Source organism: Carassius gibelio, chromosome B11 (genome assembly GCF_023724105.1).
Source record: "Carassius gibelio isolate Cgi1373 ecotype wild population from Czech Republic chromosome B11, carGib1.2-hapl.c, whole genome shotgun sequence".
Classification (NCBI taxonomy): Eukaryota; Metazoa; Chordata; class Actinopteri; order Cypriniformes; family Cyprinidae; genus Carassius; species Carassius gibelio.
Window position 1 is genome coordinate 16,157,897 of NC_068406.1, and position 26,123 is coordinate 16,184,019.

A 26,123-nucleotide genomic window follows, 5' to 3' on the forward strand; every position below is an offset into this window, starting at 1 on the left:
AGAAAATATTTATCTTCAAGGCGTGTGTTATGACATCAAACTCATTCTTATCATTTTTTCTGCATGCCTGCATCCCGCTATAGTGTTTCCATCCCACAGCCATGTCAACATATCAGTGCTGCTCATTCTTTTAGGTTTAATAATTTATGTTTTCTTTTGAGTTCAATTGGAGAAATCTAATGTAGCTTAATGGACATTCTTTGACTATTAAATAATGGAAAAGCCATGTGAAGTTCCATGTGAAGTTATGCTAGAAATGTAAAGCAAGGCCACAACTGTTACACTTAATGTTCCTTTTAATGAAGACAAATAATAGGTCGCTTAACTCATTTTACAGTTTCCAAAGGTTTCGTTTGAGTTGGAATGACATTTACTTTTACCCTTGACATAGATCAAAAATGGGAGAAGTTTGGTGAAGAATTTTTCCGTTACGAAATTAGAAAAGTTTTCCGCTCTTACTTCTACCAAATTTGCATTTGACCTTTTGAGGAAACTATTTACATAATGCGTTGTGGACATAGAACGAGTGTGTTTTTGATGGTGCATTTTAGAGGGCACGTTGATTATAAGCCTTTAATGAGAGGTATTTTAGGCCACTTGCGAGGATATTCGTCTTCCAATCGAGCCTCGCTAGCTGCTCTGAACGTCTCTTGAGGCTGTTTGGGTTAAATCTTGCTTAAATAAAATCAATGCTGAGGTCTCCATAATTAGGATTCCTGGCTTGTTAATTAAACACCGCTCTAGAGGAGAACGTTTGTTGGAACACCTCTTAAACTTCCCATCAGGGACAAGGAGGTGCCGCGGGGGACATCCTGATGTGTTTTAGATACTTGTCTGTCCTAAATACATAGTGTAGCAAAACTTGCCTCATTTCACCTGCAATGTAAGCGATTTTTATTTAAATGGCTCCTTTGTTCAAATTATTTAAAAGAGCAAGGACATTTTAGTGAATTTCTCTGAATTTTAATAGATCTGTGCTTTTGTTAAAGGATTAGTTCACCCCATTGGAAAATAAATTCAGAATGCTTGAGGCACCAAAAACTATTTTGTGTTCGATGAGCTTAAAAGTCCTTTTTCTCTTATAATCTTTAGTCAGATGGTAAACATTGCAACCGGATTAGAGTTGAACTTGAGTAAAAATCGTGAGTGAAATGTTTTATGAATTGGATAAAGTAATTAGCTGAAAAGATTTGACTCAAAAGAATGATTGGGCATCACCAATTTTAATTAAATTCTGTAGTGGTTCATTTGTCCCTCGTGCCATGAACTGACAAGATTTCCAACAATCTTTCACAATAAGCTTCATCTTCTCCTCAGCAATCTTCTCCTTTCTGTCCCTTACTCTTACTTTGTCGCTCATAGTGACTCATATGGTGGTATGTCACACAGTATCATTCTCTTTCCATTATGGTGAATCACATCACTTTGTTGGCTCTGGTGAACCTGACATTGATCCACGCTGGCCCATTTCACTGCCTGCAGTCTCACTGGCTTTTATTTAGCCAGTACCCTGTGCAATACCGCCCACATCACTGGAAATCCTTCCAGAATTCCTCCTTCTATGGAAATCTATAGCTGTTAGCCAAAGAGCTTGTTAATTAGAGCCTGACCGGAGTTTCATGAGGAGGAAGTGTAAAGTCAGGTAAAATAGAGTACATTAGAGAACACCTGCTTTTTTCACAGGTTAAGTTACGAAAGTATTTTTTTCCATTCATTTTCTTCATAAAATGGATTGGATTGTGTAAAGGGACAGTCAAATTCTGTCATCATTTACTCACCCTCAGTTTATTCCAAACCAAGTTTCTTTTTTTCTGTTGAAAACACAAAAGAAGTCACTCACTATTAAGAATGGGTAACCAAACAGTTGCCCACTGACTTCCATAGTATCATAAAAGTAGATGTCAGTAGGGACCATCAACCTTTTTCTTTTTTTTTCAAAATATATTCTTTTGTGTTCAACAGAAGAGATAAACTTATACAGGGTTGAATCAACTTGAAGGTGAGTAAATGATTTTAAATATAAAACCAGTCTGCTTGGACATAGACGTAGATGCTGCTGACACTTATAGTAAGCTCTTCCTCGTCTACAGCTGGTAATGAGGACAGATCAATCCCGCTGTCGACCACTAAGCCAGTCTGCTATTGTCTGTACTTAACATTAATCACACAGAGGCCAAGTGTGGGCATGCATTATTGAAACGGTTGGTTTGTTGGTTCATTCATTTATGGAGGCATTAATTTGGAATGAGAGTTTCAAATATGTCTATGAAGACACCTACACTGATAGCCAGTCTCAGTCTTCAGGCTAATGAGATGCCTATTTGTTATTGTATTTGCTCACATTTTTCTAGCATTGTCTGTGGAATCAGAGCACAAATTAGACTTGTGTCTGAGGGGCAGATAAGCCCGGCAACTCGTTACCACTAGTTGGAAATCTAAATCAAACAGAACTCGGATTAGTAAATTGTGTATACTGCAAGACTAGCATTAATTGAGCAATTTATTATAATCATGCCGCATTTGGGGTCAGAAAGCCAGTCATAGACGGACCCTTAATTGCTCAGACTGTGAGCGGGCAAAAAAGATGAATAGCCTGTCTGCTCTGTGTCCTCATCCGGGGTCAAAGTGGTCACAGAGTGTGCCTGGAATTTAGCGCTCCACACACACATTTTCTCTCAACTTTCCTATTCTCAAACATGACCTTGTGATTTTGCCTAAAATTAGCGTAACCACGTATTTGGCGACCCTTGTACAGTTTTTGCACATGAAAGGGAACGTCCTCTGTTTTAATTGACTTGAACATGCATTTTAATCTCTGAATCTCCAATGTGTGGAAAGGCTGCCATTAACTAGGAATAATTCAGCTTCTCCTTTAGTGACAGTTGGACCTCCTACCTGTCTGATGCATTAGTAGAGGCCAAAGGCCCCATCAGTGCAAACTTCATGTGCTTTGTAACTTTGATGCTAATTAATGTCACCACATAGCAGGCCGTTAGTTACAGGCTTCATCAGTACAGTGGGAGTGGATTCTCTGAGAACTATTTTGTATGCCTGACATATTTGCCATTTAATTTCACTTGGCTGTTTTATCATTGGTTTCCCATTATTATATGCGTTTCCCTGCAAACAGTTATCATGTTAATCTTGTTTTTCAGTGAAAATCTGCAAAGTTGTGAACAAGATGCATTTACTTTAGAAGCAAACAAAATGTTGAAGTGAGTTTTCAGCCTTGATAATAAGAAATGTTTCATGAGCTCCAAATCAGCAAAATAGCATAATGTTTGAAGGAAAATTGTAATTTTGTCATCATGTTTTTCTGTATAATGGATATCAGTGGAGTGCAAAACTACAAAACATTTGCTAAATGTTTTCTGTTTCACAGAATAAATTCATTTACATTTACATTTATTCATTTAGCAGACGCTTTTATCCAAAGCGACTTACAGATGAAGACAGTGGAAGCAATCAAAAACAACAAAAAGAGCAATGATATATAAGTGCTATAACAAGTCTCAGTTAGGTTAACACAGTACACGTAGCATGGGATTTTAACTAATATAATAAATAAAAAGAAAACAGATAGAATAAAAAAAAATAAAAGAATAGAGCAAGCTAGTTAGAGGTCTTTACACATACACACACACATACATATACAATTGCATAATAAATTAAAAGAAAATAGAATACAAAAAGATTAGAAAGGTAGTTAGATTTTTTAAAGAATAGAATTAGAATAGTGAGTGTTAAAGTTAGAGGGTCAAATAAAGATGGAAGAGATGTGTTTTAAGCCGATTCTTGAAGATGGCTAAGGACTCAGCTGCTCGGGTTGAGTTGGGAAGTTCATTCCACCAGAAGGGAACATTTAATTTAAAAGTCCGTAAAAGTGACTTTGTGCTTCTTTGGGATGGCACAATCAAGCGACGTTCACTTGCAGAACACAAGCTTCTAGAGAAGCTTATAAATTCAGTCATAGTTTGGAACAACATGAGAGTGAGTAAATTATGATTTTGTGTGAACAATTCCATTTAAAAATGTTTTTACTGGAAAACAAGACAAAAATACTGATTATTGCAAAGTCATGTAATGCCACACACATCACAGTGCAAAATTTGTCTGTAATCTTGCAAAAATAATTGAAAGCATTACTCCAATGGCCAATATCCCTTAGAGTCTGCCAGTAGTTCTGATTCATAAGCAAGTTTGTCGTAGTATAGTTTCCTTCCTGCTGTAAATTTATGTATCGCTCCTGGCTTGTTTTGTGGCAGATAGATTGGTTTAAGCATCTGTGTGAGTTATTTGTTTGCGCTCCATTTTTGGTCACAAGAAAAAGGCTGACATGGAAGAAAATGTTCCTTTATTTATTTCCTTTTTTTTTTTTTTTTTTTACCTTGTCTCTTATGACATGTTTGCAGTACTGAATGAATCACACTGGGTAGCATAGAATGACTGAATTAATTATCATCCATAAATTAATTTGCAGTTCTCACGTATGCTCAAAAATTCATCACATAGCTGACACTCAAAAAAGCCTTGAGACTTAATATGGAACGACACTAATAATATAAACTGTGACAGCCTCTCAGAATTAGTTCTAGAGATATTAATAACGTCATAGATGATCTATTTATATCAGCCATAATGATTTGTTTACATGCCCTGTTATAATAACCCTTGAGTCTATTAGCATAGGAATTGCTCCGCAGATCCAGGTCTAAATGCTGAAGACCTCTGCGAGCATGATTTATTCATTAGGAATCTTTCCAGGGTCTCGACAGCATCGATCGGCACTTTCATCGCTTCACCCTGAACACACTCTCATCGTCTCCTCGTGCTGCAGCGGTGACGCAGTCTCTATATTCCACTGCTGTATTCCCCACACGTCTCCTATCCAGATATCGATCAGGGGCCAATATGTTACTTTCATTTCCCCCTACTCGTGTTGCAGCTAAAAAAAATGACTAATGTCATCTAAGCACTCCATTAACTTGAAAAGAGAAGGAGGAGTTGGGGAGACCCCATCCCAGCAGACGGCTATCAACACAAGTCCTGAAGCCAGCACTTCCGCTCAAACCGCAGATGCCATCAGCATGCTTTCTAATGAGACACCGGAGGAAAAAGTGTGACGTCTTTCTGTTTTTCACAATCGCTAACAAGATTCAATTTGAAAGTAAGTGCACTTAAAGAAATAGTTCACCCCCAAAAAAATCAGAAAATGTACTCACCCTCAGGCCATCCAAGAAGTAGATGAGATGTCTATTCTGAGATGATAGAACTGATTTGGACAAATTTAGAATTACATCCCTTGATCCTCTGCAGTGAATGGGTGCCGTCAGATTGAGAGTTTAAACAGCTGATAAAAACATCACAAAAATCCACAAGTAATCCACATGACATTAGTTAACGTCTAAGCTGCGTGTTTGATGTTTCTTGCTTTAGACTGTGGCTTCCGTCTGAAATATCCTCTATCCATAATTGCTTTCTCCAGTGAAAAAGTCACCTCATCTGAATCAGGAGAGAAATATTTATAGATGAAGCACCGTTTACAAAAGCGAAACCCATTTAAAACGGTTCTAAACAAATATGTTGATGGATTTTGAAGTGATAGGACAACAAGGGAAGGACTTTTTCACTGGAGGAAGTATTATAATGGCATTTTGTCTAGAAGTTTTCAAATTAAAACACCTAATGAGGGATTTGTTTCTTACATTATGCAGCTTTTTGTTTCGCAAGACATTAATTGGTGGACTAAAGTTCTGTGGATTGTGATGTTTTAATTTGCATTTTCTTTAGAACTGTTCAGATGAAGAATTTTTTGTTACAACCTTGGATGGCCTGAGGGTGTGTACATTTTCAAAAAAAAAATTCATTTTGGTTGAACGATTCCTTTAAAAGAATACACATTGTATGTAGACAGATTGGTTTTAAATGTTTTCCAATCGAGTGCTCAAACAACAGGTTGGGCATTCAAGCGATACAACGCTAACAAAACAACGCTGACATTAGCGCTGGCATTTTAGCAGACACTAAAGCACTAGTATCTGACCGGCTCTATTATCTGATAAAACAACAAGCTGAAGTACAACTTAAGTATATAGCACAATTGAGCTGTTTAGGTTACACTTATTTGTCTTTGCTGACAGGCTTTGTTGTCAATAGAGGTATATAAATATATCTTCTTGTGATCACCTTTACCTGCCATACCATAGCAAAGGACAGACCACTTTTATGTATAATTCAGAAAGCTAGCCTGTTCTAGGCATGGATCAGTAGCACTATGTAAACCTGAGCAGATAAGTCACTAACGGTTCTCAAACCTGTGAGGCTGTTCTCATATGTACAGCTGTCAGCAGGGACTATGATCAATAATTCAAATGTAGTGAATCAGACGTCTCTCTGGAGAGCTGCTGTGTCCTCCCAGGTGTGCTTGAATTTTTCATACTATTGTTTTTAGTCCTGCTTTTCACGCTTTGATCGATTTGAGCCTCCACTCTCTGGGGATTGATATATAGAGAAGATATAGTACATTACATTTTCCATAAGTTGCAGGCGGGTTCAAAATCCAATTACTCTGATTTCTAATGAAGTGTCAATGCTTGGTTGCACTTTATTTTACAGTACATGTACTTACATGTACTTATAGTGTACTTACAGTGTATTTATCTAAGAAAGTTCTGGTAATACAGGGTAACTACATGGGGTAGGGTTAGGTTTAGGGGTAGGTTCAGGGTTAGTATCTAGTTATTACATAGTTATTGTAATTACTATAATAAGTACATAGTATGTCCATAAGGAACAGGACTGTAAAATAAAGTGCCACCCAATGCTTTTGTGGCAAGACATTTTGCTTCAGAAGCAAATTTGAGCACTTGTCTGTGCTGGCATATTCAGGGAGCATATTTCAATACTCAAAAATGATTGATCATGGTAATATTAATTGTTTGATTTTTTTTTTTTTTTTTACTAGGTGTTTTCTTTAACAAGTAACAATGTGATATTTTTAGTCTGTTGTTCTGTCAGTTGATTGTAATATATATTTGTCATTCTCTCTCTCTGTAAAACTTTCAAAACCTCACATAAGGCATTCAAACTTTGCTTTGACAGCATCCCCTTGCCAATTGGAATATATACATGACCAAAATGCACATCCGTAATTGGCAGCTTGCTCCGGCTCACAGACCACTGAGTAAAGTCAATGGGGACCCGACATGGTGAAGCCTGGGTCCCATACTGGGTCCCTTACCACCCGGTCAGCTGGACTGGAAGTCTGTGGCGGAGCTGGTGATAAGCCAGTATATGTGACAAGGAAACTAATACGATGTACGGACCTGAGGGAGACAGGTCACCTAAGCATCTGCCATTCTCCAAATGTCCCTTCACTCCACAAGAATATTAAAAAGCAGCTGGATGAGCAAAGGATCATTTCCTCCTTTTCTGTTCCCATCAATATTTTTGAACCTTTTATAGAGGTTTCAATTACTTATTGCAAAATGCCTCTGCGCCGGTTGTGTGAATGTGTTTGAAAAGCTTCTTGTTCTGCCATTGTGTCTGTTGGGTTTCTTTCAGACAGATTTTGTAGCTTTAATATTTGATATAAATCCAACCTTATCTCATCGGCGTGCTCAGCAAAGCTCCCAAAGTCAAATAGATGAGAGCCTGGTACAGCTGTGATTGGAAGTCTCCATCAGGAGATTTCACAACTACATGAAAGATGTTTGTGTTTAAAAAAAAGAAAAGAAAAAAAAGAAAGGAAACCCTAGATTTAGCGTAATATTAATATGTTTTGACTCCCTTTAGACCATTTATACTTAAGAATTTGGCAGATGGTTTTATAAAAAAAATTGACTTGCCAAATGCATAATGAGTTTAAACTAAAGCATTCCCTGGGAACCAGACCAATGACCTTGGCTTTGCTCTACTATTTGAGCTACAGTACTGCTAGGAATAGTAAGTTGGACTTTCACACTCATTCAGTAGTTGTGTGATTTCATTGCATTCTCAATAATGAAGGACCATTAAACGAGGTAAACGAGAAGGTGCGCATTGTTTTGCAACCTCAATATTTAATTCCATTGGATGACTGAAATGTCATTAAATATGTGAATGACTAAGGTGTCAATCAAAGCAGATTAAGGCGCAAAAGCTTTCATGGATCTGCATTTCTGCTGTCTTTTCTGTATTTTGTGTTTATGTATGACTTACAAACCCTAATCACTGGACAGTGGACCGTAACACTGATAATTGCCCAGAATTACTGCACTTGACATTCAGTGAAAGTGGATTCGGTTTGGTCTTGAGTAAAAATGACTTAAATGTAAAAGACCGTTCTCACAGGCACAGGGACTTACAATGATGCATCTCGAGTGCACTGAAATAAATCTTTGAACATCAGTACAAAAGAAGATGAGATGACAGTCTATTTAGGAATAATAATGAAATGCAAAGAAGCAACCAAATGGGAAGAGTAAGGCGATTCATCAGATGTTGGCTATCTCACGTTTCATTACCGAGACGCCAGTCATTCCCTCTTCGTTAATGCACATACTGACAGCTGTAAGCTTTGGATACCCAAAGGGCAGAGTAGGCACTTTTCTTTTTTCTCAAAGAGAGGAGCTTGTGCTGAATAACATTAATAAATCACTCTCAGTCACTGCCAGCTGATACCTATTGCACAAAATTTCGTTGACAGATGCAGGAAAGCCTGTTTTGCTCAATTAAACACAAAGGACAGAGGTCAACAATTAGCAAACTAGCAGTCCAGATCCAGACCCATGAGGGGTTCCAGTGAGCTAGGAATCATTTATCATAAATTCATATCATTAAAATTCACATGGAGAAACATCATCTGAAGTGGAATGTATGTGAATTATTGAATTATTAAAATGAATTATTTAAAGTTCTGTTACTTTTTTTGACTATTTATGATTTTCATTCCTTCAAAATGTAATTGCTGCTAACCTGAACATTAAATTAATCTGAATGAAATTCACTTAACTTCAATTTCTTAACTCTACAGCATATTGGTTCTTGAAAGTGTACGTTATTATTAGACCTTGATTAATCAAACCTTTGCTGGCAGTGAAATTTCAACTCCAGGCATCTTTGAGTTATTGAATACCCCCGACTGAGGCCTTTTGAAATATGCTTATCTTTGACCGTAGCAACATTGAAGTTGAGCATGTTTTGGTTGTGAAAAACAATCAGTTTCAAACTTAATTGTAACTGCTCCGAATGTCAAAGTGCACTTGAGAAATCAATCTAGAAAACTAGAAATCAAATCTAGAAATCAATCTAAATATCAATACCACGACTGAGGTGAGACCCTTGAATAAGGCACCGAACCCCCAACTGCTCCACGGGCACTGCAGCATTGGCTGCCCACTGCTCTGGGTGTGTGTTCACAGTGTGTGTGTTCACTGCTATGTGTGTGTGCTTGGATAGGTTAAATGAAGAGCACAAATTCAGAGTATGGAACACCATACTTGGCCACACGTCAATTTCACTTTCAAATCTAGCGGCTAGCTGTATAAGGTGAACCTAGTTTTTGTTTTGATGCCTATTTCTACAAAATACTCGTCTATCCTTCAGTGGCAGGTGGAATTGAAATGTCAAACCCCTGTGACCTTTCCTCAAGATCCCCTGAGTGGGTTTCTGACCCTTAAAGAACAGCTTGGATCATTAGTATCCAGCTAAGCCCTCTGTAACATTTAGATTGCCCTGCGCACCAGTCAATCCCTTCTGAGTAAGCAATCATTCAGATCTGCAGGAAAACCTACCCTGCACTGTGTATTGGACTGTAAAGGCCTGAGAAGCACTTAACTAGATACATTTATCCTTAGGAACCTGCAACAAATCATAGCTGTTGCTTTTCAAATGCTTTCATGTGAAAACATTACTTCAAAGAGCACTATTATTTTAGTTTACCTCAGGCTTTATTCGCTTTCTGCAATGGACTGTAGTTTCTTATTTCTATGTGTTACTGATATTTACACCTAACATCTCAGTGTGATAGAGATATGGTTACAGCTAAACTACCCACAATCCCCTTCGTTATTGACTAGTTTTGAGGGTACTTTAGTGTAGAACCTTTTCTGACTCTAAACAAATACCTCTAATTTCTAATCCAAAAGTCTCTTCAGAGTGCTAAGATGTTTCTCCACAGTGTGTTATTATCAGTTTTCCCGTTTACATTGTGGGATAATCCAGCAGTTTTTAGACTGTTGTCCGGTGCCCCAGGATCTGTGGGGGATCTGCTAGATGTCTGTAAAAATATGAAATGAAAACAAATTTTCAAAACTGTCAAATTTAACTAATTGAATTTGTTCTTAATTAGTTTTGCATCAGTCATCTTTTTGTTCATTGTGGTTTGTGAGAAACTATAACAGTATAAAAGTATACAATTATTATATTTATTCTGCAGAGTGTTACCTTAATGCACAATACATTTTTCAAATATATAGTGTAAATTTTATGTATAATAAAAAATATATACACTATTGTTTAAATGTTTGGGGTCTTAAAATACAATTTAATTTAATTTAATTTTAAAAAATCTTTCAAAAAGGAGTCTTTTACAGTCTTAAAAATTAAGGTGCTTCACAATACCATAGAAAAAACTTTTTAGAACATTTAACATCTGAAGAACCTTTCTGTTTCTCAAAAGGTTCTTTGTGGTGAAAGAAGGTTCTTCAGAAGGAAGAGAGGGTTATTTTAAAGAACCTTTGACTGAATGGCATCTATGAAAAAAAATCAGTTAAAGAACAACATTTTGTAACATTATAAATGCATTTACTCTCACTTTTGTTCAATGTGATGCATTTTATGCAATGTGATGCAATTTGTGATGCAATGTGATGTGTTTTGCTAAATAAATATTATTCAAAACAAAAAAAAGTTACTGAACCAAAGCTTTTGAACACTACTTTATTTGACTATTTTCCAGAATCTAATGTTTTTAATATATTTTTGCTGTTAGAACCATGATCCATTCATGTAGTTTTGCAAATAACATATGGTATTTATAATATCACCACTTTCCCTCACACAGTACAAGTAGCTTTTAATATTTTAGCAAAGGAGTCAAGGAGTCCTTCGCATCAAAAATTTAAACTACTGGATTAAAGCACCAAAGAAAACCACATAATGGTCTCAGTTAAGTTTAAAAATCCATTTATTTTTGTATTCTTTGTCAGTCTCAGTTCTTGTTGAATGGAGGAATTCAATAGAGCTGTGTGGAATAGGGTGGAGGTATAGAGCTGTGGGAGGTCATTTTCAAAAGTCTAATATCAAGAAAACCTCTGAAGGAATACTGGTGTCTTGTGTTGTTTTTGACTAGTTCTCTGTCTCCCACTGCTTCTAAAAGACTCATATTTCAGCATTTCCAGCGGATATTACAGAAAGCAGTCTATTGAAATATTTATCGTCACAGCTGACCTCACACAAAGAGATCCGGCGTTCAAAGAGATTTTTCCGTCGCATTATTCTGACACGCCTCGTCACTCCTAACATTCCACATGGAATTGTCTGTTTGCTCTTTATTCTGTTCATCAGGAATGAGAGGTATTCTCTTGAAAGAGACAATGAGAAATAAGACTGCATGTACTATTTAAACCCTATATGAAAAATCAAGTCCTCCAGTCCTACCAAACCCACTTGACTGACAGAGTAATACTATATCATTATTGCATATTCGCCACAAGGCAGTTGTTGCAAGAAATTCAATTTGCTTAAACTCATGAAGGCAACTATTTATCAGATATTATGAAGATTCAACCAGGCTCTGGGTATTTCAGTGCGCCATTGACTTCTGTGGATATCTCTAAACTGCCTACAAAGCATTTTCCCCACGCCAGTCATGAATAGAACTGCAGTGGCCTTCTGCGGCTCTTTGAATCATCGCCCACAGCATTGTCTTTTGACAGCCATTGTCATTCAAATGGTTTGCGCACTTCATTTAGTGATAGTTTGGCACCTTTGATATTGAGCTATCAGTTCATTATCATGATAATGCTTCTTTAATACAATTTATTTGACTGATCCATCATCACCTACACAAAAGAATAGGAGTGAGTAATGAGTTTCTGCAATAGTGCGAGGCTGATATAGGTGGAGGATGAACAGAGAGCATGGGCGAAGCTGAGGTGGATGTGAGTCCCCCTTCATTCCTTGGAGATTTTTTTCTTTTAATAACATCTTTTTGAATAGAAACAGTATCTTGGCATCCGGAGATATGGGTTTTGTGTTAAGCTCTTCGAGAAAAAATTGACACTTGAACATGCCATCATACACTATAATCAAACTTGGAAAGTGCATTTTTCAAGATCAAGACCTGTATACAGTACGTGCAAGCTAGTTTTCAATGATTTATATAATTAGGATGTAGTTGACAAACTATTTTGTCAGGCTATTTATGATAAATCAGCAACAAATCTGATATTAGTGACTTTATCATTTTCAGTCAATATTTGATATTTAAATGTTCATTCTAATAATCTTTTTCCATTCTTACTATAATGTTTAGCATAGTCAGGTTTGGATTCGGGAAGGGGAAACTGATCCATGACAAGCAGTTAATGCTGTATACTGTATAAAATTGCTGTATATTCTGTAAACAGCTCTGATATGCAGTAATCTTCTGCTTATCGCTTTCGGGATTCTTTCCACCCCTTGCATAGTTTGTCTGTACCTGTTTCATGCTGCTTAGTTGCTGATCTTTGTATTCCATCTGCCCCTTGTGTGCACTGCATCATGGTGCTGTTTAATGATCTGAGAACAGACACTGGCCTTTCACGCTGATCCAGAAGTCATTCCCCACCCAAATCCTAATCTCGGCTGTCGTTAAAGAAACTCTCAAATCACGTCTCACCCCTGCTGACAAAACTCGCATCAATTTCTATTAGTGTTCCAATTCATCGCAACGGGAGTCCCTCACACTGTCATTTCAAACACTAGTGTGCTACATCGTTAATGGTTTAGTGCCCTCGCTGGTGAACCAAGTAAAACTTTCCTGGTGAAGTACAGTCTTTCCAATGAATGTATGTTACCGATTCCCTAACGAGCATTGTATGCGTCTATAACGGAAGTGGAAGGTTTCTGATGAGGCGGAGAGTGTGTCTGCGGAAAGCTTCTGCTCTGGGCAATGGATTGCTTCAGGCTGACAGTATCCACACACACACACACACACACACAGTGTGCCAGTCAATCACACAGGCCTTGAAGCATCGTCTCAGGCTTAATGTGCAGTGAATGCAGTGCCTATTGATTTCCTCTGTTGTCCGTGACTATAAATACAGATTAATAAACAACATTTTTCCAGCCGTTGGCAACATCCTGTCCACTGGGAGAGAACTCAAACTGAATTTCTGAGGGTTGAGAGAGATGATGGAGACTGGACTTGAGCTTTTGATCACTTGCACCCATCAGGACACTGAACTCGGGCCCAAAGGGTCTCATGTCTCATATAAATGGTATTCCAGTCAGTCAAAAACCAGACAGGAAGTAGACTGGTGTGGAAGTAGAATTTATGTGTAGGGGTCCAAAATGTTTTGAAGTCAGAAAATATGTACTGTATATATAATTAAAGGTAGTAATTTAAGTATTTATAATTAAATAAAAATACTAATATTCAGAAAAAGTGCAAACAATTGATCAAAAGTGACAGTAAAGACATGTATAATGTTTCAAAAGAATTCTATTTCAAATGCTGTTCTTTTTAACTATATATTCGACATTGATAACAAAAAGAAATTCATCAGATCAGCATATTAGAATGATTCCAGAAGAATCATGTGACACTTGAAGATTGGAATAATGGATTCTGAAAATAAAGAAAAATAAAATGCATGAACATAGAAAACGGTTGTTTTAAAGTCTAATAATATTTCACCATAGTATTTGATCAAATAAATGCAGCATTGGAGAGCCAAAGAGACTTCGAAAACATTTTTAAAAAACTTACCAGTCCCAAACTATTAAATATGTACATTTATTTTACTTTCTTCATTTTTAATGTATATATATATATATATATATATATATATATGTATGCATGTATGTGTCACTCATTACACTGGTAGAGCTGCCGTGTTCAGTTTAGTACTTGCATGGTCACACTATTTTACATAGCCTCTTGGGACATTTTGTAGAATTAGATTTAAAAAAAAAATTCTGCTTGGGAAAAAGTATATCACCTGTGCATTATTTTTTCTTCCCACTTTTTGCAGTTTTCAGCTCGAAATTACATTTGCCCACTTTGTTTCTCTAAGGATTAGTTTATCATGCGCAGGTGACGCTCATTCACCCATACACACGCTAAAAATACATTTGTAATATTAACTTATGTTTACTCTTTTACTCTTAGTAAAATTAATTTGCTTCTGTTCCCTAAATCTAGACTTAAGGATTGCACTTTTGCAGACCAAACATAAAGACTCTCTAAAATGGTAGCATTGAAGGATTTTTAAGCTTCTGAACCCACACAATATCCTTCTGTACTCCATCAATGCCAAAAAAACTAAACTCTCTCTCCATTGGAGGGTCCAGCTTTTGGCTGCCTTAAGCTTTTCTCCTTCCACAAGTTTTTCTGACCCTTCTCACTTTTACCACAACTCCTAATCACAGAGAAGATTGTTTCGATTCATCAATGCCATCTGCAGCATAGCCATACTAATGATCCTCTGTAAGTGCTGGGTAATGCACCTAAGTGAGAATGTTTTTTGTACTGTCAGCATTCCTCCACAATGAATTGGGATGAGGTCCATTTGTTCGTGTTTGTATCTGAAACACATGAGGTGGGCCTGTTTTGAGAGTACATCAACTATGTTTCATTCATATCTTTTCATGAGATACAGTGCTTTCATTATTAAATATAGGTACGAAATGGATCATTTCAACAGGAAATTTGATTTACATTATTGATTTATAATACTGATATTTTCTCTAGCCTGTGAATTTTTTATTTTCATCCATTTAAAAAAAAAATTCCACAATTTGCCAAATTACATTTGCCCACTTTTACATTTGTCCACTGATCATGAAATCTAAATATGAATGAATAAAAGAAATGTTTCAGTTCAATTGCAGCCTCTTAGTTTAAATTACGAATGCAGACAGGAATGCAAAACCCAAAATGTTTTTATTTATTTAGCTTGGAAAACATGGTCTTCAGCATTTATAACTCTGAAACCACACTGGCACTAATGCACATTTAATTGGCTTTCTCCAAATTAACTGTACACAAGTGCCAGTGTGTGGATATGCTGTGGTGAATACTTAATGTAGTAAGCAGGATAAAATTAAGAACAATTGATATTTGATTTGCTTTCAATAAATGTTTATGTGAGTTTTAAGCCATCAACCAATGTACAGTATTTGCATAAGCCTTGCATAAAGCATTTTTAAAAGATTTCTTAATGATACTGCTGTTTGCTTGTTTCAGTTACACAATGCATAGGCTGGAATAGATACATAAGAATCGGCTAATTTCATATATTAAAGCATCGAGATCCACCTTTATCCAAGAACTGTTTATAAATGTATTCTTTTATTATGACTTTTCTCATGGTCCTTTTTACTCTTCAATCCACTTAGCGATGATTATTATGCAGCGTGTTTTCTCGTTAACTAGGGGCTTCAACAGAGAAGCAAAGACTGTCACATCTGTAATGGAATGCAAAAGGAGTTTAGCATCAGCAAACAGCTGAAGAAGGGGATAATTGCAGCTTTAGTTTTATCCAAACATACTTGGCCTATACAATTAATCCATCTTCTTGCTCACCATTATCTTAAAGTTCATTTAAATGCCTAGGCACACTACCAGAAATGCATTGTGACATCATCTGCCACAAGCCCCTCCCCCTCCACAGAGGAATCTTGAACTAGGTGTCTTGAGTGATATGTTGTGTTGACAGGTATGGCATTAATAAGGAAGTGCCGGAGCTACTAGAGACACACTGATTGACAAAATGCTGCATCCGAGCCTGGCAAAGTTGACCTCTTGCACACCTAGGAAAAATCGACCTCTGTGTGTATGTGTGGGTTTTGGCTGACGCCAGAGAGATAGAAGTCAGCAGTATTCATAGCAATGCTCCCAGCAGACAGAGCATTTGTCTGTAATCGTCTGTTTGTTGCATATAGATTCATTCCTGCTAAAAAAAAAAGAAATGCTGAAACCAGCTTAAGATGGTCTCTCAGTCTGGCCAAGCAGGTTTTATTTTGTATTTAACTAGCTTAGCTTGGCTGATAAATGCACATAGTCCTTATAGTGTGTCTTAATTATTTTCATAACCTTTTTGACCCTTAATATAAGGTTTATATCTAGAACGGAGAAGGCCAGCGTACTCCTGCACATGATCTTCCGAACACTCCAGACTGTATTATTTCACTTTAGCTGATATGTTTGTTATGTTTGGCTGCTTTTGTGGCACTAATGTGATAGGAAAGGGCAGAAAAATAGTTTTTAGCTTAATGATCCTGTATTCAAACAGAATTATAGCTGGGCTAAGCAGTCTTGATATTCAGAAATGTCTGTAATGTGTTAAAGTTTAATGATAATGACTCTCTAAATTGTCCAAAGGCAACGGGCGGATGGAACTTCGGTGGTATAAAAGGGAAAAATGAACTCTATAAAGCCTTGTTCTAAATAGTCCTTTCATTTGGTCTTAGCGGCAGAAATATTTCAGAAATGGACTATCTCAGCAGGGTTGGATGCGGATAGATTCATTAAAAATGTCTCAAATGAGTCAGTCCTGAGGGGTTTAGCAAGTTGAATGTGAGGAAATAGAAAAGACTTTAATCAGGGCGGACACCATGATGTAAAAGAAATCAGAGATTTGGGATTTGACATACAGTCAGTTCATTTATCAATGAGTTGTATTGTTATGTGCCATGAAACACAAAAAAAGGCAAATTAATATAACACACACACACACACACACACACACACATCATTTTTTGTAGTTGTTTATTTGTTTATTTATTTATTTACATGGAATCTAAACCTTAGACATGTTTTGGAATCTGAAGACAGGACAACCTATTGATTGAACAGAACTTGTATCTCTAACGGCCTCAGTTTTCATTCTCATCAAATTCAATATACTGTAGCATCTGTGGAGGATTTTACATCTGCCAGCATGTGCTCAAAGGTCAATGCCAAAGAGAAATCTCTTGTATTCTATGCCCAGGCACCTTTTCATTGTTAGGAGTAATTTCCCAAACTTTGAGACTAAAAGAAAGATCTATAAAATTAATACTTCAGTCTGACCACAGTTCCACGGAGTAGCTGAGTCAATACAGACATATTATATTCTAATAGAAGAGCATTAGGTTAGGGGTCAGTAAATCCAGTATCCAGTCTTTATTTAAACAGGTAGCTATAATGGTAATGATTGACTCATTCTATCCATTTATTTAACAGCCTCTGGGCACCAAAAATGTTAAGCTTTGAATAATGTACTGCACTTTACAGCTGCATTTTATTATGTACAATTACTCATGCACAAATACCATTATTTGATTTTGTTACTTGTAAAGTTTTTCAACAAACTGCTTATTTCAGTTTCATTAATATGCATTAAGTCTTTCATCTGGCTTTTTCATTCCATTAGTAACCCAGCAAAGCACAGATTTGTGAAAGGTCCTCTTAGATACGGGGTATTTTCAATCCATAATGAAGGTTTTTAATCAATACCGTGTAACCAAAAGTTTCTGCAGAACTAGGCAGACATAAAAAGCAGAAATGTGATTTCAGTCATTCGTCACCATTGACCCACTCCTGAAAATGATGCCATGACACAACAGGGATATTATCGACTGAGCCAGGCTCAAAACTGAGTATTTTTAGTATTTAGTATTTTAAAATTAAAAACAATAAAGGTAATCATAATAACAAGAAGTAATGAAATGGCTTACAATCAATATTTTTAAAACTTGTTATTAACATGATCTTTTATTCTATTATTTTATCATGTTCATTTCAGTTCATTTCAGTTTTGTTCGTTTGTTTTGTTCTGTTTGTTCTTTTCATTTCTGTTGTTTTGCTGTTCTGGTTAGTTCATTTCTGTTTTTTTCTTTTATATATTTTTTGCAAATATATACATTAATATAATACTTTATGCATGTTACGTTGATACATTTCTATTAACATTTAATCATTTAGCTGATACTTTTATCCAAAGTGACTTACAAATAAGATCGATAGAAGCAATCAAAATAACGAAAGTGCAACAATTTGTAAGTGCTGTGAAGTCTAAAAAACATATTTCTAACACAGTACAAGTTTTTTTATTTATTTATTTATTTATTTATTTTTTAATAATAAATAAAAAATAATAAAAAGCAGAATAGAAATAGAATAGAGACAGTGGATGTTAAAGGGTTAATTTAGTATTATTATTTTATAGTAAATTAAAAGAAAACATAAAATAAAATAAAAATTATAATAATAAAATGAAAGTTTATATATACGTTACATGGGGTCTTTTTGTCATCATCTTATGCACTGGCAGTCCGTAGTCTGAAGAACTGCTATAGATAATAAAATGCACTGTGGAATGAGGAAGAAAAATAGGATTTTGCAGTGTAACATGTCCTAATACAGAATAAGTCACATTAGTTGGTGTGTAAGTGTAAGCAGGTAACAGGAGCAGATACAGAGATAGAGTGGAAAAGGGGGCTCTTAAAGAGACTTCAGTTAGCAACATCAGTTCAGGTGTGCAGCCGGCCGTGAAGCCTGAGCCGCTGGAGGGAGAGGAAGAAAGAATAGGCAGTACTGAGGTGGTTTCTGTTAAAGGGAATGGAGAAGGATGAACGCTGTCTGACATAATGATGTGGAAAATGTCAAGCACCATTTCATATCTCCTGTCAAACCTGTGGTAATTGACACGCAATGCACGCAATTCCTCACGGAAGTGACATACCGGCACGCTCCACGTCGGCATCAGGTGATGCAAGGAGCGTGATATGACAAAAGAGCCATTTATTTATGATGCTCGTGTTGAAAGATTGGTACACCGCCCTTGTTCCATTTTCACAGGTACACGGAAAACTCTCGTGGCATCAGAGGAACTCACAAGGCCCACGTTACCGCGCAGAGTAGGCTGATTGATGGTGGTTGTGAATCTCAGCACTCTCTCGTTCTCATCAAACCAACATTGTTAGCTTTCCTCTTCCCTTTCAGATCCGAGGGAAAATCATGATTCAGTGTGTTGTTCCTTGCACTGTAGCTACATGAAATTGCTACCTGTCACTTTCAATGCACATTGATTACGGCAGCAGCGTGGGCCGTGGACAGAGGGGGATTATTTGTCTTTAAAAGCCATTCAGTGGATGTGGCGCTTTCGCGTGGTGCGTGTCAGTGTTTCAGAGTTAATTACAGATGAGCAGTAATAGCTGCGAGATGCTCGGTGAGTCACGAGCCACAGACGCAGTGACACACTCCGCACGCTTTTGTCGTTGGAGGCCTGCACTTCACCACCCTCGGCCACTTACAAAGGCAAAAATGTCAAGCCTCGATATTAGCTTGGACCTGATGAAAGAACGAGATTGGAGAAGCATAGCATCTTTTGTGTTTTTGTCTTGCAGATCCTTCGCTCCACCACCGACAGAAAGCAGTGGTTTCTGATCTCACTTTCCAGAAAGGCATGTCGAGCTTGATGGACTTTGGAACTCCAGATTCTTCACTTGACAAAGGTAAGATCTCCAAATATGCGTAAGCATGATGTTTCAGTGCTTATCTTCCACAGGCTGTGAACACGCATAGCTCTGGGAATTCATCACAACACTGAAAGGCAAATAAAACGAAACGATTGTCCTTTGGACTCCTATGTGGTTGTGAGGAGAAAAATGTATGCGACTAAAGAATTGCACTTCTACAAATTGCGAGAGAGTTACCTTCTAAGACAACAAAAAAGCTTTGTGTGATTCATGTAATGTCGGTCGCTGCGGGGAGGCGTCATTATGAAGTGTATTGATCAAACTGGGAATTGAACAGAATCTCTTAAGTCATATTCTAGACATCCCATTTTCCACACATAATGACGCCTGTTACTCTCTATTGCCTTTCCTCCGGAGTGCTGTCCTCCTAAATTATAATCGTTATGTCTTTATCAAGCCAACATCACAAAGAAGCCAAACTACCCTCGTAGGAAGATAGAGGGTCTTCATTTTAACCAGTACCAGGAATAATTTTCGACTTCTCTCAGGTTGATGGCTGTGACATGCGTTAGCATGTGCTTTTTATAATAGCATACATATACTTTTATATATATATATATTTTTTTTTTTTATAATATATTTATATTTTTTTATATATTTTATATATATATACGTATTAGTTTGTGCAGTCACTTCTAATCTTTTTTTCTACTCTTATGTTCATTTCTATTTTATTCTGTTTTCTTGTTTTGTTCTGCAGTTAATTTCTATTCTTTGCATTTCAGTTTTATTCATTTCTGTTCTTTTAGTTTCTATTCTGTTTCTGTTCATTTCTACCGTTGTTTTCCTCTATATTGTTTTACTCTGTTCACTTCAGTTCTCCGTTCATTTTTTATTCTGTTTTGTCATTCATTTCCATTCTATGTTCATTTCTGATCAGCTATATCCTTTTAGTTTTCTTGTTTTGTTGTTTTATTCTATTAATTTCTGTTCCTTTCAATTCTGTTTTATGTTGTCATTTCTTTCTTTTCTATTCTTTTCTATTTATTTGTTGTTTTTCTGTTCTGTTCTTTTTTATTTTTTTAAATTCTGTTCTTTTCTTTTTCATTCTGTTTTGTTTTACTATATTCAGTTTTGCTTTATTGTGTTGCATTCTGTAAGTTTTTATTCAATTAGATTTTGTTTTATTTTGCTCATTTGTTCTATTCTATTCTATTCTATTTGACACTATTTTACCATCCATACCATAGTATATGTCAGCTTATCATGGTATTTTCTGATGCCATCACTTTACATTGATGCTGTCACAGAATCGTTCTGTTCTTTCTCGTCTTTCTCTTTCTCTCCTGTTTTTTTGTTTATTTATTTATTTATTTTTTACTGTTTCTATTCTGTTCCCTTGCATTGTTCGTTTCACCCTTCGTGAAAGGCATTATTGATATTGTGCTTGCTGTCAGTACTGCATTATTACCAGCCATGCCTTAAATTGTTTTGAAAGATAATGCTCGGTCTGCCAGGCAACTCTATCTAGGCAGTTGAGAAATAAAAAGAAGCAGGCAGCCGTATTAGAGATGCTTTAATGTACTAAATTCATTACTTTCAGCCTCATGTGCCCATACAAGCTCACTTATGTGCAGCCCCCCTCGGAAAACAACAACTCAATGAATCCCCTGAGCCTTCCCTACTGAACACGTGTACATTTAATCAACACACAAGAGCTCTTGGGCCCATCCTGTCTGATATTAGGGCGGTCACTCATTCATTACACAAACAGCATATGCTTCAAAGTATCGCATTGAGTTGTTTGTGTATGAACTGGTCATTTTCTTTCCCAGCAGGCACTCTGAACTCAGCACCAGCATCCTGGTCTTTAAGAGAGAGTGATAAAAGGAGAGATGAGTCAGTGTTAAGACCCTGAGAGCCCTTGAGGGTGTGTTTGAGGCTGCCACTCGCTGTAGGTTGAAGCCGGTGCTCTGTGACAGAGAGTGGGCCCCTGTCTGCCGGTGGCTCCATTAGTTCTGTGAGAAAGAGGACACTCATCCAGCTCTTTATCTGACAATACATCCCACAGATCCCTACTGCAAAGAATTATGGGATGTGGAGGGAGAAAGATGGTGGACAAAAGTGGATATACTTTTAGTCCAAGAAAGAGCAAGTTTTAGGGTTTATAAGGGTCACCGTGATTGACATGCCTTAAAAAGATCACTCATCATTTACTCTCTCTCAGGTCATTCCATATTAGTTTGAGTTTCTTTCTTAAATGAAAGATAAACATTGAAAGCTCCTTTCTACACTTTAAAAGTGAACAGATCCAAAAATTATGTATATATGTATTTATATATATATATATATATATATATATATATATATATATATATATATATATATATATATATATATATATACAGTATCATTTTAATTATAGGTTTGTCATTTGTCATTTTCAGCTAATTTTGAAAGATTCTTATGTAAACTTTTGCAGAATATCATGCATGTTCAATTTCTATACAAAGGAAGTGAAAAGCTCAGAAAATTACATTATGAACTATTTACCATAGGTCCATTTTACTTAAGTATTCTATATTTCTATATAACTATTCTATATTTTACATTTTTATTTTATTATCTAAATTTTCCCTCTCTCCCTTTTATGTATCATATAAGTATCATAAAAGTAGACCATATGATTTAATTCGATAGTTTTTATTTATGTTGTACTTTTAATTGTAATAGTTAGCTAATTTTAAATAAGTGATTAACTAAAAATTACAACAAAGAACCCTAATAAAACTAATTTGTGTAAACTCAAGTGGTATAGACTACTTTCATGGTTCTTATAAGTCTTTTTGGTGCTCGACAGCCTTAGTTTCCATTAACTTTCATTAAATGACAAAGAATACAATCAATACGATTTGAGGAAGTAAATTATGACAGAATTTCCATTTTTGGGTGAACTGTTCCTTTAAAATGAAGAGAACAGTCAGTCTGTGTCTTGTTTCCACCATTAGATGGAGCTGCTTTGCCTCTGAAGAGAGACTCACCTGCCCTCTCACCTGATCACAAAAGCTGTTTGTCTCCTCCCCCCGTCCCATGAACGTACCTGTTCAAACACGGCTGGGAAAACTGTGCCATTTCCCTTTTGAACTCTCTGCACCTTTTAGGCCAGCGAGAGTGAGTGTGTTTGTGCATCCGAGAGCAAGAACAGATATGAGGGGTGTAGGGGGGTGGGGAACTTTAGAAAACACCCAAAAGAAACTCCCAGAACAGGTATACAGGCTCAGAGACGAAGGCGGCTCAAACTTGTTTGTACTTACTCGGGAACAACTCCCTAGTAACCCGTCAGGGAGGAGCGCGTGGGGCAGTGGTAGGAGTGAACCGTGTACCTGTGTGTGTGTGTGTGTGTGTGTGTGTGTGTGTGTGTGTGTGTGTGTGTGTGAGTGAGTGTGTGACTGTGTGTATGTGGGTGGGGGGAGGTTTAGTTTAATTTTCTTGCTATGAGAAGAAGCACCAGCACTGACAGTGGAGCCTGCCGGAGCCGGCACTGTGAGGGACATGAGATCTGAAAAAGAGGAGGGCAGACCAGGTGAGTGTTTTTGTGTGTACGTGAGTCCAAGATGGAAACCACAGGCATAACACACCTCTGAATCATATAACCAGGCATGTAAATCTGATTGTATAACGATGCACAGAGTCTCTTCAGGTGTACCCGTACCTGACCTGTATCAGTGATTCCCAAACTAGAGGTTCTTTTCTTTGTTAAACCTTTTGTATGAGATAGTCAGTTCCTTTATGAGGAAATCCATCAGGGCATAATATAAATGAAAAAGTTCACATTTTAGGTTCTGTGTGTTATGGACTTGCCGATGAGGCAAATAAATCTAAACAGGGTTGGGAAACGCTGACCTATACATACTGCCGTTTAGTGCTTTTAGCAACTTTTAGATTATTTGATTAGTCAAACAAATACAAGGCATGTGCTTGTCTTTAATTTCATGTAATCTTGAGTAACACTATGATTTGCCATGTGTGACGTGTAGCTCTTACCCAGTAATCAGCTGTTATCACGTTAGTGACACACACGTTGTTTGTGAGGTCATAGATGGTGGTAATTCAGAGGCATCATGCTGTCTGTTTATGTGAGGGATATTTGCACATCCCTTAATCTGACCAATAATCTGTCACAATAATCTACTTTGAATGTATGGCAATGTATGAGTGATCGAGTGAAATGGACGATTTAAAAGAAAAACATTTTGACATTTTCTGCTTTTTTTAAAACGTTGCAGTTACCTTTTATTGTAAAAGTGGAAACATTTCACGGACCTTTCTCAAACTTGTTTTGGTCTGTTGTGACATTTTAATCTCTTTGCAATCCTCTCTCATTTTTTTTTACTCACAAAACAATTAAAGCTGATCCTGAATCAGCCTCTGTTTGTTCGTCTGTAGTGGCTCGTATTAATCCCTGGGTCTTCTCCACACCCCGCTAAATCAACACTGTGAGACTGGTCTTTACACTCTTTATTCAAAGTCTAACAACAGACGGAGCAGGAATTTATGGATCATATTTAAGCACTTTGATAGTTGCCATTGGCAAAACAGGAGGAATGTGAATCATGCGTACAGTAGTTTACTTAACGTTACACTGCACATACTGTGAATTCACTCCCTTGAAGATAATTATATTGGTGTCAAGTCAGGTTTCATCTGAAGCTGCTCAGCTGTGACCTCTTGAATGCATGGTTTATTGTGAACACACTTCCTGAAACACTCGTTTGATTCATTGGAATTTAAGCGTTTGATCTTGGTGGTATGACTGTGCAGCTTGAGCCTTTGAAAGTTTTTAGGGTAAGGTAAGGATTGTTTTTGACAGACTGACTGAATGGCTGAATGTTGGAATTGTGTTCTTCCTTAACCTTGCCTCAGGACACTTGCACCGTTGCTCTTAGAGATCAGTTAACATTAGACAAGGACATCGCTGCTGGTCTGTTGTTAAGAATGGTTTCTAACATGCTAGTATTCACAGTTACTGATGCTTGTGTATGGTTTTTGTAACTATGGTAGGACTGGAAAGCATAGCAAAAAATACCTAATGATATTCATTATATTTTTGTATTTTTGTGTTATGTGGTGCCTTAAGGGGTGAGATTTATATTTAATTTATTTACATAAATAACTTAACAGTTATAAATAGCAGTGTTTACCTATATATTTGATCACAAACACAGTAAAAAAAGGAATAAAGTAATATTTTTAAAATGTTTTAAAATGTAATTTATTCCTGTGACGATGCTGAATTTCCAGCATCTTTACTCCAGTGTCACATGATCCTTCAGAAATCATTCTGATATGCTGATTTTCTTATTATTATCAATGTTGAATACAGTTGTGCTATTGATATTTTTGTGGAAACCTTGATGTTTTTTTTTTTTTGTCCAGGATTCAAGTTCAGAAGAACATCTTTTTTTTTTAAATTAGAAATCTTTTTTAACACTATGAATGTATTTACTGTCAGCATTCCAATTTATGCATCTTTGCTCAAGTCTTTCGCTTCTTTAAAAAGTCTTAGACTTTAAAAACTTCTGAAAGGTAGTGTGTATTTCATAAATCATTTTGATATTTTTTTTTTGCATGATGATGATGATGCAAAATAAATTTGATTATTTAAATGGATAGATTGAACTGATTCCCAGAAATGAATCGGCTCCATCTACTCTAATGACATTTTTATGTTGAAATCAGAGACTTATGTTTTATTACTGCCAAGTATAATTTTTTTTAATCTAATGGCCAAATAAAAAGTGCATCACAATACATAATTTTATTTATTCTTTATTATTATTATTTGGTTTCTTTCTATTTATGTTTTAGATATTATAGTTTATGTTTATCTGCACATTACATTTCACCCAGAAGTGCATCTGTGTGTCTGTTAATTCCTTATTTACAAACAGACATACAGGTGCACCTGCTAGTGTGTGTGTGTGTGTTTGTGCACTCATTGTCTAATGGTATTTTGAGAATATTGTGCCACCGGCGCCAACGGGGCTTGGCAAAACCTCTGCGGCTCACTGATCTACTCGGTGCCAGTGGTTACGCTCCAAATAGATGAAGATAATGAGTTTGACCCTCCGAGCCCCTGCTGCCAGATGGTTCTGTCAAGCTCTGCCCTTCTCTCCCACCCCAAAGTACAAACTACAAGTTCACACTACAGCTCACGGACAAGTTTCACGCTGCCAAAACCCTGTCTGGAACACCCACGCTGACAGCTACTACAATATGTTGCATTCCGTCACCCCAGCCAAGTCCACAGGGATTTTGAAGTGAGTCACTTAAGTGCTTACGTTACGTAACAGAGCAAATTATACGTCCTGGAAAAAAATTGTGCAGTCGGAGACAACTCTCCTACAGGATTTGTTGCTGTCAAGCTAAATGACAGAACAAAGTGGTTTTATTCCAGTATCAGAGGGAAGCAT

General features: G+C 36.7%; 1 protein-coding gene across 8 annotated transcripts in view; it reads left to right on the plus strand.

Moving 5' to 3' along the window:
- The window catches only part of kaznb (kazrin, periplakin interacting protein b), a 137,683-nt gene that overhangs the window by 86,950 nt on the left and 24,610 nt on the right, over positions 1 to 26,123 (plus strand). For 6 of the 8 annotated variants that reach the window (XR_008155926.1, XM_052569255.1, XM_052569262.1 and 3 more), the window contains one exon: positions 19,579 to 19,686. The exons of 1 other annotated variant lie outside the window; for it this stretch is intronic. Coding sequence is in view for 6 of the 7 variants with exons in the window: in XM_052569255.1 (XP_052425215.1) it covers positions 19,579 to 19,686 (108 nt within the window). In the remaining variant the exon portion in view is untranslated. Of the gene's footprint in view, positions 1 to 19,578; positions 19,687 to 22,703; positions 23,234 to 26,123 lie in introns of those variants that run through there. One more of the 8 variants, XM_052569260.1, reaches the window with a different exon arrangement.